At 39.9% G+C, this 14472-nt stretch overlaps 1 protein-coding gene across 1 annotated transcript; it reads right to left on the reverse strand.

The window, feature by feature from the left end:
• Positions 1-2177: 2177 nt before the first annotated feature.
• LOC309502979 (alpha-2-macroglobulin-like) lies at positions 2178-12755 on the reverse strand. Its single transcript, XM_082175654.1, has 35 exons — positions 12543-12755; positions 11846-12398; positions 11439-11622; positions 11216-11372; positions 11052-11104; positions 10867-10887; positions 10598-10763; positions 10432-10516; positions 10245-10359; positions 10046-10166; positions 9855-9964; positions 9615-9785; positions 9309-9536; positions 8996-9208; positions 8768-8917; positions 6408-6533; positions 6242-6335; positions 5801-5939; positions 5481-5706; positions 5272-5395; positions 5080-5201; positions 4954-5005; positions 4775-4858; positions 4510-4686; positions 4296-4371; positions 4060-4216; positions 3918-3992; positions 3670-3832; positions 3404-3588; positions 3117-3335; positions 2911-3032; positions 2711-2792; positions 2539-2622; positions 2361-2466; positions 2178-2277 (listed from the first exon to the last, which is right to left on the reverse strand). Exons 2-35 carry the CDS (start codon positions 11926-11928, stop codon positions 2237-2239), a joined length of 4311 nt encoding a protein of 1436 aa, XP_082031780.1. The 5' UTR covers positions 11929-12398; positions 12543-12755; the 3' UTR covers positions 2178-2236.
• Between the last annotated feature and the right edge of the window lie 1717 nt (positions 12756-14472).

The following is a 14472-nucleotide window of genomic DNA, read 5'->3' on the forward strand; positions in this document are numbered from 1 at the left end:
AGGTTGGTGGTTCAATCCCCGGTTCCACCTGACCAAGTGTCGAGGTGTCCTTGAGCAAGACACCTAACCCCAGCTGCTCCCGACGAGCTGGATCGCCTTGCATGGCTGACACCGCCGTCGGTGTATGAATGAGTGAGTGAATGGGTGAATGTGAGGCAATATTGTAAAGCGCTTTGGTGGCCATTGGGTCTGTGAAAGCGCTATATAAATGCAGTCCATTTACCATTTACCATTTACCATTGATTCAATGCCATTACCATTGATTTTTGGAGGAAATTGCAAAAAAAAATCCAAATTAATTGTAGGTTCGAAATGAAATATAGTAGCACAAGATGAAATGGAATGTTAATAAAGCTTTTTAATATTTTGTTTAAACTATGTTACGGCCTGAGCCTTATGTTTATTTGTGTGTACTTCTATTTCTTTGGTTGATCTGGTTCTCTCTCTTTCGGACTAGGCTCCGCCCCACGCCCCTGCAGCCTGTTCAGTGATGTTCTGGGCCGGATGTATAATGAGAGAGCGGACGTTGACCAATTACGATTTGTTTCCACAGCGGCGTGATCGCTGTTTCAGCTCTGTCAGAGGGAGAAGGACTTGAGAGGAGTGATGAGAGAGCCCTGTGTGCGTCATGATGTTTCTGCCAAATACTAATAAGCTGTGTTTCAATGTTTTGTTGGTCTATGTTTGTTTATTTCTGTCAACATTATCAGTTGCCTGCTGATACGCGAGTCTTGTTCCAAGAAAAAAAAAAAAAAAGCAACTTTGTTGCTTATCCCCCTCCTTTAACGAGCACTTTAATAGTGGGGTTTGTAACAACTATAAGACCTTTTCACTAATTTTCAGATAGTGAAAATGCATTTGATTATTGAAATTTCAGACAATTTTGCCAAAAATGAATAGGCTACCCTAATAGGACAGTCACTTATAAATGGTGGCACCCTAAAAAAAAAGGGTCAAAGTTCAGATATGGTAAATACTTTTGGAAAAGGAGTTTTGCCTTAAATGTTAAATATATTTTTAATATAATACAATATTTTATGATGATATCAGTTTCATGCCATTTTTTATTGGCTTTACTAATGCCTTAGAATCCAGATTCTTCAACATCCAGCATGACATTAAAGACTTGTATAAGCTAAGTTTGTTTCAACCACTTTATTTTTAAGTCAGATATATTTAATAAAGATCATTGGCCTTAACAAAACAATTTTTGTACATGTCTCTAAATATGATTTCAATATAAATGTAAACTTGGTTATTTTATGTGAAAGGTTAGTTGATTCAGGCGTTTTTTTTCAGTCCACACTAATACTGTGTTTTGAGAGTCTGTCTTTTAGGTTTGATCCAGGAAACAGGCATAACTACAATGTGTTTGTCTCAATTTGTTCTTTTAGGATGACATACGGTAACGTGGTTTTAACATCTCTTAATTTAACAAATTTAAATATTTGTTCAGCTTAAATGTCACTTACAAAAGTTTCATGCATAATATCTTATATACACACAATACATAATTATGATCATGTTACAGGTCTAAGTAGCCAGTTGCCTATGAGCGATAAACTTAACAGTAAATGAGAGATGAGGTTGTTACTATAGTGGTCCTGTGTTGTCTTAATGACACTGACATTTATTAGAAGACAAGTATTCATAAATACACCCACATGGCAAGCTTGGCCTGAATGTGTCCAAGCTGGAACCCCATCAGCAATGACATGTATCAACCAGAACTGGGCCATGTGGCAATGGCACAGCAAGCATGAGGGCTGTACAATTAAGTGCACTTACCTGAGGTCAAACATTGACACCATATCAACTACTAATATACATTTATAGTCAAATTAAAACTGCACTGAGAGACTCCTTGAAGAATGACTACATTTTTCTGGTACTGTCCATTTATTGCTTTTTGGTTTGTTACAGTAAAACTGGCTATATGTCTAAGTAAATGCCTTCATAAATGATAACAAAAAAAAGTTGATTACCATGGTTAGAAAGTTTAAACAGTCAAAAAAAAAAAGCTTAGTTGCAGTCTAAAGTTAAACTTTCAACAACAAAAGTTAACAGCCACTGCCCAAGTAAAGACTTGGTCACAGGACAAATAGAAACATGAACACTGAAAATAAACCTGCTTCAAATAAACACAGATGAGGAACAAAAGCAGGCAACAAAAGAACTGGTTGTATAAAAGCAGTTTTAATTAAGTCACGTGTCCTACAGCCAGTACTGAATCAAATCATGGACAGGGAGACATGTAGGTGGTCTCAAACGAATCACCTGAAAAAAGAACATTAACCTAGTGGGATCATGTTCAATAGTGAATTCAGCTAGAGCAGTGAATGATTAGGATGAAAGCATACTTGTCTGATAGTAGTCATAAACGTTGATGACTGCTGGCTTGAGATTTTTTACTGCAAGAACCCGTTTCAGCTGCAGAGTGAAACTCTTGGGGACGCCTTTGGGAACCTACGAGAAAGGATGAACAGCAGCATATGAGAAAGATGGCAGCTAGTAATATACCTAGTGTCTCAATCTCACCTCTTTCAGATACACTAGGACATGATCATCTTCAGCATCAACCCTCTCCACTAGCGGGGCAAACGATTGGGGTGGAGATCCAAGCTAAGGAAAAGACCATCATTTACAGACACAATTACATCTGAAGGAGCTTCAAGCATCTTGGGATTTTCTAAATCTTAAACCTACGAACCGGTGACGTATCTGCTGTGAAGCCCGACAGGAGCTTAATGTCCACTAGAACCATGTTAGTGCTTGTTTTTACACCGTCGTATCTGAATGATAGTGATGGGGAATAAAGAGGTTTAGGTCAACAGAATCAAGAATGCAGGATCCTTTTGAAGGAGTCAAACAAGAGCTGGTTTCAGGACACCAAGCCAAAGCTGTTCTTACTTTACTGTGAAGTTCAAAATAAGATTGGCCCCAAGCGGTCGGCAGTCTCCAGTCACCTTTGTGTCAACACTCAGTGTCCTGGAGACTTTAACGGGTGTCGGGATGTTGTAGAAACATGCAATCTACGGTATGGGGGCAGGGCAGACAAGACTAATCAGATTTGGATGTGCACAAAAGAAACATAAATAGAGGGTTAAGATGCATACCTGCACAGACACACAAGTGGATCCTGACACTTTAACACTATATTTGCCAGGAACGTTCTTCAGCAGCTTCTCCTGATACAGCAGCCTGTTATCCCGATTCACTTTGAAGCTATAAGAGTCTCCTACTACTGAGGACTGTACGGTAACAGTGCTGGAGCCATCCAAGCTGAACACTTGAGCAGCGTACACAGACAGGGCATGAAGAGCCACCACAGTGTCCTAAAAACAAGCACCAGATTAAAAACTCCTCATAAATGATTGCACTCATGTTTGGTAGTCAGAGGCACCTGGGTGGAGGAAAACCCTCCATAGGGATTCTGCTGGGTCACAAGCCAGTTGACAATGCGGTTAGCATAACCCAGATTAGCTGTCGTGAGAGGCTGAACAGCGAGAACCGCTAGCAGCACGTAAGAGCTGATCTCCACCGCCAGAGTATCACCAGATGTTGTCTGAGACCAATGGAGCTTAGTGCCTTAGGATGAGATGAAGGAGAGAAAGTCGATGACAAAGAACTTGAACTTCTCAACAAAAAAAAAAAGCGGGTAAATCTTACCTTCAGAAATGGCAACGTTGTTCAAGGTTGTTAGAAGCTGTGATCGAGTGGTGGTCTCTCCAGCCAGACTGAAGGTATAGGTCAGCAGAGCTGTGGTGTAAGTGTTTCCCAGGTTCCCGGCGACAGGCCTCAAGCATGACAGAGCGTTGGTAATGACGGGATCCTGAAAGCAAAGCAGATATCAGACAAAAGCGAGAAAAGGAAGGCCATCTGCAAGGAGCTCATACAACTACTGGAGATGTTTTTACTGTGGCGGGGATGCCTAGTTCAAGCAGCGATGCAACAATGTAGGCAGTCATGGTCACGTTATCACCAACTCCACCCTAAAACACAAACAGATTAAAAACAATCTTGGAAAAATGGTTAAGGTCCATTTGATAACACATGTACCTTCATGTCGTTGTGGTACAAAGTTCCCTGTTGCATGAGACAACCATTTGCACCCTGTTGGCTTATCAGCCAGTCCTTTGCACTCTGAAGGACATTCGGATCAATGAAGATGAAACGCTTCGCTAGACCAAAAGACCTCATGACAAAAGCGGTCAACCTGGCCGTGGAGAAAGTTTAAACTGAACAAACCGCTTGTGACAAAGGTTACACAACTAGAATAACGGCATGAAACTCACCATGTATTGGATGCATCATAACCAAATGTGCTGTATGAGCCGTCACTGTGCCTGTAGTTTAGTTGTCCTTGGTATCCTGTTCAAAAGAAAGAAAAAAATATGGGGCAGGGGATGAGATGAGAGCTTAAGGAGTCTTGACCGCTTTGATGGGAATCACAGACTAAGTCATTAAGATTGTCTCCCCAACACTGAAAATGGATCTGCTCGCCCATACCACTCCGAAGGTATCCTGTGGCGGTCTCTCGGATGGCTGCGGTGAGTTGCCCCGTGACTTCCAGGTACAGCAGGATGTAAATATTCGGAGCAAGAATGATCATATTCTGTTCTCCACAGCCAGATGGCATCTGTAATAATCCATCTAGATTCTTCAGTGCACGACCCATTATGTCCCCTACACGAGGTCAAGCATTAAACCCACATCAGAAACAGTTATTCTGCTAAATATTACCTGTCAGTTTCTACTCAATGAAATGCTTTACCAAGGACTGAAACTGAGCATCTGGCTGATCCCTGAACCACATTTGTTGGAAACGTCAGAGTCACATCTTCAGAAAGATCTTTTCCTGCAGACCGAACAGAATGGATCAGCATTGAGTGCTAGGCTAATGTTTGGCTATACAGGGAGAATGTATTTGGGAATCATTGAGTGCAAACAAACCCTTTGGACACAGTAACCAACTCTGGGTGTTTGTCCTTTCAACTCCTTCAGGCTATAAACAATAACACCACATCAGTAAATCAGCATGAGATCATGATCAAACTCCAGAAGGCTGGTAACACTCACCAGGACAAGTAGACTTTGAGTGACTACGTCAATGCGTCCTCTTGTCGGCACAGTCACGACTTCAGTGCCACATTGAGTCTGGGATGCTTCAGCTGAAGCACTGACAGTCACATTGACAGCTCCTGCAGTGCAAGACAGGAAGTGAGCAACACCACTAACTTTAAATTTGGAAACAGACGGTCCAAAACTGACCGAGAACCGAAGCTGAGAGAATCCATTTGAAGGTCTTTCTCCCATTGGCACAAATACAGGATGAATACGGATCAGTATATGGTTTAAGAGTGAAGGCCGTGGATGAAGCTGGAGTTAATTTAACCTGCCAATGAAACAGCACATGGAGCAAATACACATGACCTTCTCTATACAGATCCATTACAGTATATAAAGAAACCATGACAGACCATGATGCACTTGGACAGATAGCTGAAGACCGTGGCCTTCAGATCAAAAGACTCCCCACGGACGATGGAGTATGGCAGGGAGAGCTCCAGGAAGAAGGGCTGGAAGACAGTCAGCAGAGCAGGAGGAGCAAGACCTAAACCTTTTGAGGACAGACAGAACGCCTCCGTCTCCCATGTGGTGATGGTGTCAGGAACAGTGAGGGGAACTCGTGTGGATCCAGTCGCTCTGAAGACAAGGACTCAAAACTATAAATGAGGGGGACAGGAGAAGTAAAAACTGTGCGAAAGTAGCTTTAGATGGAACAAAAGGTTTTACTAACCCCACTTGAGCAAGCTGCCAGATCCAGGTTTCTGGAAAGTAAGTCCTGACGGTCACATCAAAAGAGGAAGTGTCACCTCCAGCCCTTTCTGCTTCTGGAGGAGCCATCGCCATGGCTACAGGCTTACGATAATACATTACTGAAAGAGACCAGCAATTTTACTACAAACTGTCCTAGTGTCTGCAGATAAAACAGGGTTCATACAAATTCAAATATGCATGTTTGGGCAGTTGTAAAAAAAAAAAAAAAAAAAAAAACCTGATTAGTTGTGACTTTACATAGCACATTAATAATAAAATTGAATATACACTGTTACTATGTAAGAGACTTGAGTTTTTCCAAATGACTTGCAGTTTCAGATCACAGAAGCTACCAACTATAATAAACTTAAGGAATCTTTCAAGTCATGAGTCTATGAGAGCAACAAACAAACTGACATACCATCACGGAAGTTGCGATAATAATTCAGGCCTCTGTACATCACACACTCAGGTACTCTGATAGGCAAATTTGTGGCAACCTTCATCCCCATGCTCTGTCAGAGCAAGAGAAAAACATTTGAAGATTAAGGTGAGTTTAGTAAACAGGATAATGAACAGTTTTATACCTTGAAGGTTTCGGAGGCTTGGTCTGTAGGAACAGCCCGACGGGGTCGAACATTTAGGCACTCCTGTTCATCCTCAACTTCATATGGATAATCAGATAGTGACCGCACTGGGAGCAAGTTGAACACCTGAGAACAGAGAAAGTTGTCTTCTAGTAGTAAGTCACATATGTACTGTAGGTTTGTAAGATGTACTGTAGGTTTTCAAAAAGCAAAGTCATAGTGATAACACATTTTAAAAAGGACAAGTGTCTGTCCTTTTTAAGGTTTAATCAAGTTTAAGTTTAATCAAATTGAAAAGTAGTTCAGTGATGGCATGTCAGGGTTTTCCCCATCTCTGATCTGCAGTAAACGGAATATTTTAATGTGGCACACATCTGATTAGAATGCCACTTAAGTTTAGGTCTAAAAATGTGTAGCATCTGGACCAATCAGACAAATTATTATATTTAATGAATAATCCAGCAAACTCACTAACAAGGTCTATGAAACTTCCCCAAAACTAACATCCCAAACGAATCCCTAAAATACTGTTACAGGACACATTAAGACTGACAAGACTTATGACCCAGAAAGAATTTGCAGAGATGTGTTCTTGCTGAGAATGAGAAATAAACCTTTTTTATCCTATAATACATTCAACATGAGAAATGTATAAACATGTATCCAATTTTCCCCATCTCATGATTTCCCTTTTATGGGGTTTGGCATATGTATTCATTCTCTTTTAGATTGTTTCAGACATACATACTATGGTTAACCAAAAATCATGTGTAGCATGTTTGGACTCTTAACAAATGGGGACAAAGATTGGAGTTTATTTACATTTTGCTAACTTTGTGACACATTGTATAAGAATCTTGAAAATTATTTTCTTAAACACCCAATCAAATTACATTCAACAGCCTGCGAGAACAAAGGGCCGTCAAGAAATTCCCTCCAAAGGGAACTTATTGGCTCACACCTCCAAAGGGTGTGACATCTTCATGCTTTAAAAAATAAATGATCAAAAGATAATGTCTTAGCATCTCCACATCAGGATTTCTCAGAAAGGGACTGAACTAGAAGTTTAAGGACCCCCATGCTTGTGCCAGGCTGTGGCCTTTTCTTTCCATTCACCAAAGTCTCTGACTCCCATTGGTTCTCTCATCAAGACATCAGCAAAGATCAAATGGAGCCTCAACAAATTGCATCATGACAGTTTTACTCAAATGGGCGAGACATGCAAGTATCAAACTTAGTCTCATTATTTGATACATTAAGTATCCTTACCCCTTTTAAAGGGAGTGTTAGAACAAAACTGATGGTTTGCTCAAGGCCGTTTATCTACTGAATTTCAAACAATGCTACAACTTCTTGCTTTCCTGTATTCTGCTTCAGCTCTTCCCTTGGTAAACTGAATGCATGCAAGTTAGAGTAGTTTAAGTTTAGTTAAAGTCTTGTTCATGTCACACGTAAATTTGTCCATGTTTCATGCTCATATACTGGAGTCGCTAATCATGCAGATGTTAACTACTTGCTCTGAGTATTGAACAATAAGAAAGACTTCCCATACACCGGAAATGTACATTTCTTAGAAAGAAAATAAAAAATCTAATTTATGGGACAAACAGGTTAATGGTAATAGTAATTACTATATTAAGTTAATTCTATTAACTGATCCAAATATAATAAGTTATGATTATTAAAGGGGTGGTTGATTATGATTTCACTTAACTTGTTAGTGTAATGTTTCTGTTTGAGCATAAACATCTGCAAAGTTACAGTGCTCAAAGCAAAGGGAGATATTTGCTTTTAAAGAAATCGCTTTAAGGACAAACGGCTGGTAGGGACTACACGACATTCCTCCCGGGTTAGTGACATCACCAACCCTACAATTTACATAAACCCTTCCCCCGGTTTATAGATTATCAAGACAGAATATGCTAATCAGTGACTAGAAGATAACTATACATACGCTACATAAATTCATCAACTAACCATTCAGAAACATCCCATTGTATTCTACATGTCACTTCTTGAGTCTCTCCATTGTTTGAATTCAGTTTGAACAAAAGGCTTAGTTTTTGAAATTTTCAGTGCATGTCTGTGTGAGTGCAAGCTGTTGAAGCTCCGCCCTCTGTGCCAGGAGCAGCAGCTCATTTGCCTTTAAAGGAACAGACACAAACGGTGCATTTTTGCTCACCTCAAAAATGACAAATTGAACATGCTATATAAAAATATCTTAGGGGTATTGAGCTAAAACTTACACACTCTGGGGACATCAAAGACTTATTTTACATCTTGTGAAAAGGGCGTTATACCACCCCTTTAATATTTAAGCTAATTTGCTACAATGGAAATCTGATTGAGGCACATGATACCATTTCAGCACTCAGACGTCTTCCTGGCTCCATGATCCGGATGCTCTGATCTACAGCACTGATGCCACAAAGAGATCCTGCTTGAGCAGAGACAGTCAGAACATTTCCCTCAGCAGGAACAGCCGTAGCAGGAGAGAACTGTAGAGACACCTGGAACAAGAATGAACAGGCTGTAGAACACATCACCATTCCCCACTTAAAGACAAAAGATGCTAGTGCACATCATACCTTGTTTTGGAAACACGTTTCTGTGTCAAATGATGCACTACCAACAACAACAATCTCACTGGGCAGAACACAGTAGACCAGAATCTGCACTACTGGAGCCATATCAACACTGACAGACAGCTGGAAAGACACAGAGCCGCTCGTGACTGTATTAGAAGCTCTTGCTGTGACTGTCTGAAATCCATGGAGGACGATCAATCCTCTGGACATGACCTGACAAATGGGTGCAAAAGGTACTGAAACTGACCAGTGCAGAAAAAAAAAAAAAAAAAAAAAAAAAAAAAAAAAAACTACAACACTAATGTTCACTCACCATGTAGATGATGTCAGTGCTGTAGCCACCAGTCTCTCCAACAAAAGAATACTTGACCGTCACTGGAAACGCAGCACCACATTTGAGTGGCTGCTCGAGCTTCACTATAGTCAGTTCACTAAGTGATGGGTTGTCAGGAGAAGCAGGTTGGAGAATCTGAACAACCCTTGTATCTGTAGTGAAGTATGGTGATTTGTAACCATAAACAACCTCTGGAGTCGCACTTGCCTGGGGAACAACGAATGGCATTGTTTCATGCGAGAGATAGGGAGAAGTCTACATGTCACAAAACGGAGCAAATCGTACCACGAGATTGAGAGCAGCTTTAGGAAGATTAGCAGTGCTGAGGGAGAAGGTGGCCAGTCCTCTCTGGTTTGTGGTCAGATTCAGCAGCAGTTTGTTGGGCCAGCTGTTACCATCCAGGAGATAAACCGCTTTGTTTGCAATTGGAGCACCATCGAAACGAGACACCGAGATCTGTTGGGAATGATCAAGGTTAGGAAAGGGAACTAATGTGAAGGCTTCTGTGACAAAGATTAAACTTACCTTTCCATTAATCAGTGATCCAGTTTCAAAATAATCTGGGAGGTCCACAAACGTGACTTTGCCGACTTCAAACGTAATGGACACTGTTGCAGATTTTGACATCAATACATCTGGGGAATGCAATAGAAAAAAGGTGAACTGCAAACAAACTTTAAGCAAGTACCATTGGTTCAGATCAGCCAATAGCTCACCTGTTCCCACCTCAGTGACATTCACATTTACAAGGAAAGTATCTTGCATATCATTTTCAAATTTGGTGTTGAAAAACACTGATGTATCGACGGTAAGGGAGGCACAGCCAGTGTCGTTCATCTGGTAGCAGAACAAATAGTCACATTTAAGTCAAGCACAAGCAGAAGAAAACCCTCCACTGTAAGGCAGGAGTCACACCTTTGCAGTTTTAGTCAGGCAACGACGGGTCACATCAGGAACCACAACATATGGAAATGGCTCACGGCAGACTTCCACCAATGCTTGACCAAGCACAGGTTGGCCATATGTGTATCTGAGAAACATCACAAGGAACAAGATCAAGAACTGACCAACCACAAGACAAGAAAATAGAGGTGTTACTCACTTGGCACAAGCCTCAACTTTCAGTCCCACATTTGCAACGCTGTACGTCTGTGGTGTGTTTACGGTCACGTCAAACTTGGGCAAAACTTAACCAGAAACCAGATGACTTGGATCAAGACCTCAGATGTGTCATTGAACTGCTACACAATTTATACACAATGACTTACCATATTTTTTCACCTCAAAAACATGGGAGATTGTTCGGTCACCAATAAAAGCCTTTAGTGTGTACATCCCTATCTGAGCCTCTGGGTTTAACTCATGAGAAAGCTGCAATATCCATCCCGTTGAGGAAACATTTGTCCACTGACCAATCCGGTTATTATTATTGTCCTAAAAACCAAACAATTAACAACTCAGAGGAAAAACAGCAAACAAAGCAGAAGTACAAAAAGCTGCATTGGCTCCATTCAAAGACTTGCAACAGAACACTCACCTCTACTACCACCAGATTGTACTGCAAGACAAAGACAGGAATATTAAACATTTAAAAAGCACCAACACACAGATGCTGCAAAAATCACTGAAAGTGCAAAACAGTGCACGTAAAAATAACCTGCATTAAATTTGCAGGTTTCTTTGTGGCTAGAACACTCAATATGGTGAAACATCTGATCTTACCATTTGATCAAAAGGCACAAATCTGGTATCCATAGTGACAACTCTGAAATTCACTGCAGAAACACCAATAAACTCACATCAATGCACTTGAAGATTATCAATACTTGTAGCGTATTGGACTTTCTACACCTCTAATATTAAACCAAGGGACATTCACAGCTCACCCGTTTGTCCTGGATTGTAGATGGGTTTGTCTGTTTGGATGAAGGTCAAAGGCTGGTAACGTCTGAACATGACTTTTCTCTCTTCAGTCGCTCTGAAGACCTTCCCTTGAACATCCACCTTCAGCTTCTGCACCACTTCTCCATCTACTCGAGGAGCCTGTAAAGAAACTAAGTTAACAACAAACCCAAAAAAGAAAAAAGGCACATGCGTCTCATGACAGACCTGGAAACTGAAAGAGCGGTGAAACGATGTTGAAGAAACCTGCTGCACAAGTTGAGTTGTCCTGTTTTTCTCATCAAGCAGAGAAACTGTCATTGTGAGGCTCTCTTGGGGTTTCAGAAGAGTTATGCATAATTTGGCATCAGATCCAGACTCAATCACTGCAGGGAACGTCACCATGAATAACCTGTGGAAAAATACAGAGAGGTTTAGTTTCAGAAACCACATGACATCTATTTTAATCACTGGATTACAACAAATGAGGAGTGGTGATCTTTAACAATGGTATTGAAAGAAGGCTTCAATCAGTTCACAAAACTCATTTTCACCATCTATAAAGTTTAGTTAATCCAACATAAAACAGACAACAGAATGCTTGTTCACTTCAAAGCACATTTAACAGTACTTACGGCCCTAGTTTCTGTCCATCAACAGCAAAGAGAAAAAGGGCTAAAATGAGTCCTTTCCAAAAACTAGTCTCCCTCACAGCCATGAGGGAAAATCATCCAAACCTAAATCAAGAGTCTTTTTCAAAATTATCAGAGAGCTTCTCTGAAGACACTCTACCACTGTTTATTGCTGCTTCTCTCAATCATTTGTACTGAAGGCAGGGATATTTAAATACACTTAATTGTCAGGGAATGCATTAATTTAGTTAATTTAATTGATTAACCACCACCTGGAATTAATTTAGTCTGTTAATTAGGATTTCTATCTGGTATTGATTTAAAACACATCTAAATACTGCCAGTGATGTAGGCCCAGTTTCACAGAGAGCCTGTACTGAACCTGTGAGACTCATTTCAACAGTAAACACTCCTGTGAGCGAAGCATAGTAGAGCAAGCTTTAGTCAATAAGGGCCTGTGGAGTGATGGATGATTCCATCCATGGCATCGTTTCCAGGATTCAGCTCTGGGCTCTCCATCCTCACTGCTCACATCAGTCTAAAGACATTTCAGATCCTACAATAATGCAGAAGCACTTATTTTAACAGCACAATGTCATTTGTTTTCTGTATTACAAGTTAAAAAATGTTTTATCTTACTCTATATTTTTGTTTCAGGTCCCCCAGATTTTTTTAAAATTCATTTCTTTAGTATACTCACTCAAACTAGTATACTCGTCGCTGATCTCCACGATGTTCGATTATGATGTATCCTCTCCTGTGGCCTCCTTGGATAGAAAAGTATCCATCGTTGAGTGCTTCAGAATCTGGGCGGAAGCAGTAGGCCATCTGGGAACTTCTCGCCTACTCTTTTATGAATACTAAGGATTCATACATACTTTTTCGCTGGCCTACTGTTTTTCCCTACTATATAGTAGGGAAGTATGAGGTTTCGGACGCAGCCCGAACACACGCTCTTACTCTGTCCAATAAAATGTCTGTCCAAATACGAGACTCTATCCCAGGGGGTCCTGGAGTGCCACTGTCTTGCGGAGTTTAGCTCCATCCCTAATAAAACACACCTGAATAAGCTAATCAATATCTTCAGGATTACTAAAGGTATGTTTACACGACAACGGCTGAATCCAAAATCGCCCTGATAATATATCCTCAAATAGGGCAGTATTTGGGTCGACAGCCATTTGTAGTGGTAGAAACCATAGTGGACGTTATTGAGTGCACTTATTCAATCATTGAATCCTTAAAACTGAGAAGTTTTTTTCTTTGTACTGCAGCGTTTATACGCCCACGTATAAATCGAATTAATTATTATTCATAACGAATTATGATCAATAATTAATAATTCAATTATTTTTAATTATCTTCAGAATTTACCGTAGCAGAATCAATAGTATGATAATTTTATCAGTTCATCCAATGAACAGAAAGCATAAACAAGTATTAACTCTAGGAAATATAATATCTTCCTGGCCAAGAAAGAATTAATCCCCAGCTAACAATAAATTAAGAAATAATCACGGGTACAAGCATCGGTAACTTAAATCGAAGTTCAAGACAATAAGATGTAAACAGATTAACACAAGTAATCTCTCTGTTAAAATACGAACAATACTTTATTGATTATATACTAACACATAAAAACTAATATCTAACACAAACACACAGGTTACTTTTCATATGAATTTTTTTTTCCATTTTATTACGAAATTCAGACAATAAATACAGTTTTGGCGCTTGTAAATGTGACGTGACCGATCGCTGTAGCGCCTCAGTTCAAGTAAACCGATCATCTGTTACTTTTTATTTAAAGATACAGTACAACTTACTGAAAGGTATTTATTTATGCCTCATAAATAATATCGATCAATCAGTGTTTTTCAACCACGGAAAAAGCAATAAAACTGCAGGTGAACAATTATGTCACAGAACGTTACATTTACCTCAGGAAAGCCATTAATGACCAACACCTTAGTTGACTAGAAAAAATAGCTATAGTCAGAGAGGAGTATTTTGCTAAATATGTGCACTATATTACATTTGTATTATATTTTTACTTGTGTCATAATTGTTATTATAATGAAAACCAAGTTATATTTAACTTAATTTGTTCATTTTTAACCTTTAATAATACCAGCTGACTGTATGCATTATGTGATATGTATTTTTTCTTGAGAAAAATTAACATGTAGGCTATCTACTGTAACCAGGGACGGACTGACAATCTGTGCGTTCTGGAAAAGTCCAGAACGGCCGTCCAACAGAGGGCCGTCGGCACAAAAAAAAAAAAAGTATAATAAAGCAATATGAACAGCCAACAGCAGTGGCACTAATACGATCACTTATATGCTACGTGTAAAAAAAAGAGTTGGCCTACTAGCCACTTAATAGTTTTATAAGGCTTAGCAATTGCACTTTTAAATTTGCTTGCATTATATTTGAATAGTTATAAGTTATAGTAGGCTATATAGCAGTTGTGTCTGATAAACATCAAATGGGAAACGCTCAAAAAGCAGAACGAAACTTGTTTGATCTGTGCGCGGCCAAAGCAAGCAGGGCTGATCTCGATAACGCGAAAATTATTACACAGAGCTGCGCGATCCACTGAGAAGCATTTCAATTCAGCGCAGAAT

The sequence above is a fragment of the Leuciscus leuciscus genome (assembly GCF_965113295.1).
Source record: "Leuciscus leuciscus genome assembly, chromosome: 1".
Classification (NCBI taxonomy): domain Eukaryota; kingdom Metazoa; phylum Chordata; class Actinopteri; order Cypriniformes; family Leuciscidae; genus Leuciscus; species Leuciscus leuciscus.

What these genes read in the sequence shown, in the direction of transcription:
- LOC309502979 (XM_082175654.1), bottom strand. Translation starts at nt 11,928, where the DNA reads ATGGCTGTGAGGGAGACTAGTTTTTGGAAAGGACTCATTTTAGCCCTT. An exon ending in AAAGTTGAGGCTTGTGCCAA is followed by an intron (nt 10,360 to 10,431) that starts GTGAGTAACACC and finishes GATGTTTCTCAG; the next exon opens with ATACACATATGGCCAACCTG. An exon ending in TCACAGCAGATACGTCACCG is followed by an intron (nt 2,623 to 2,710) that starts GTTCGTAGGTTT and finishes TCTTTTCCTTAG; the next exon opens with CTTGGATCTCCACCCCAATC.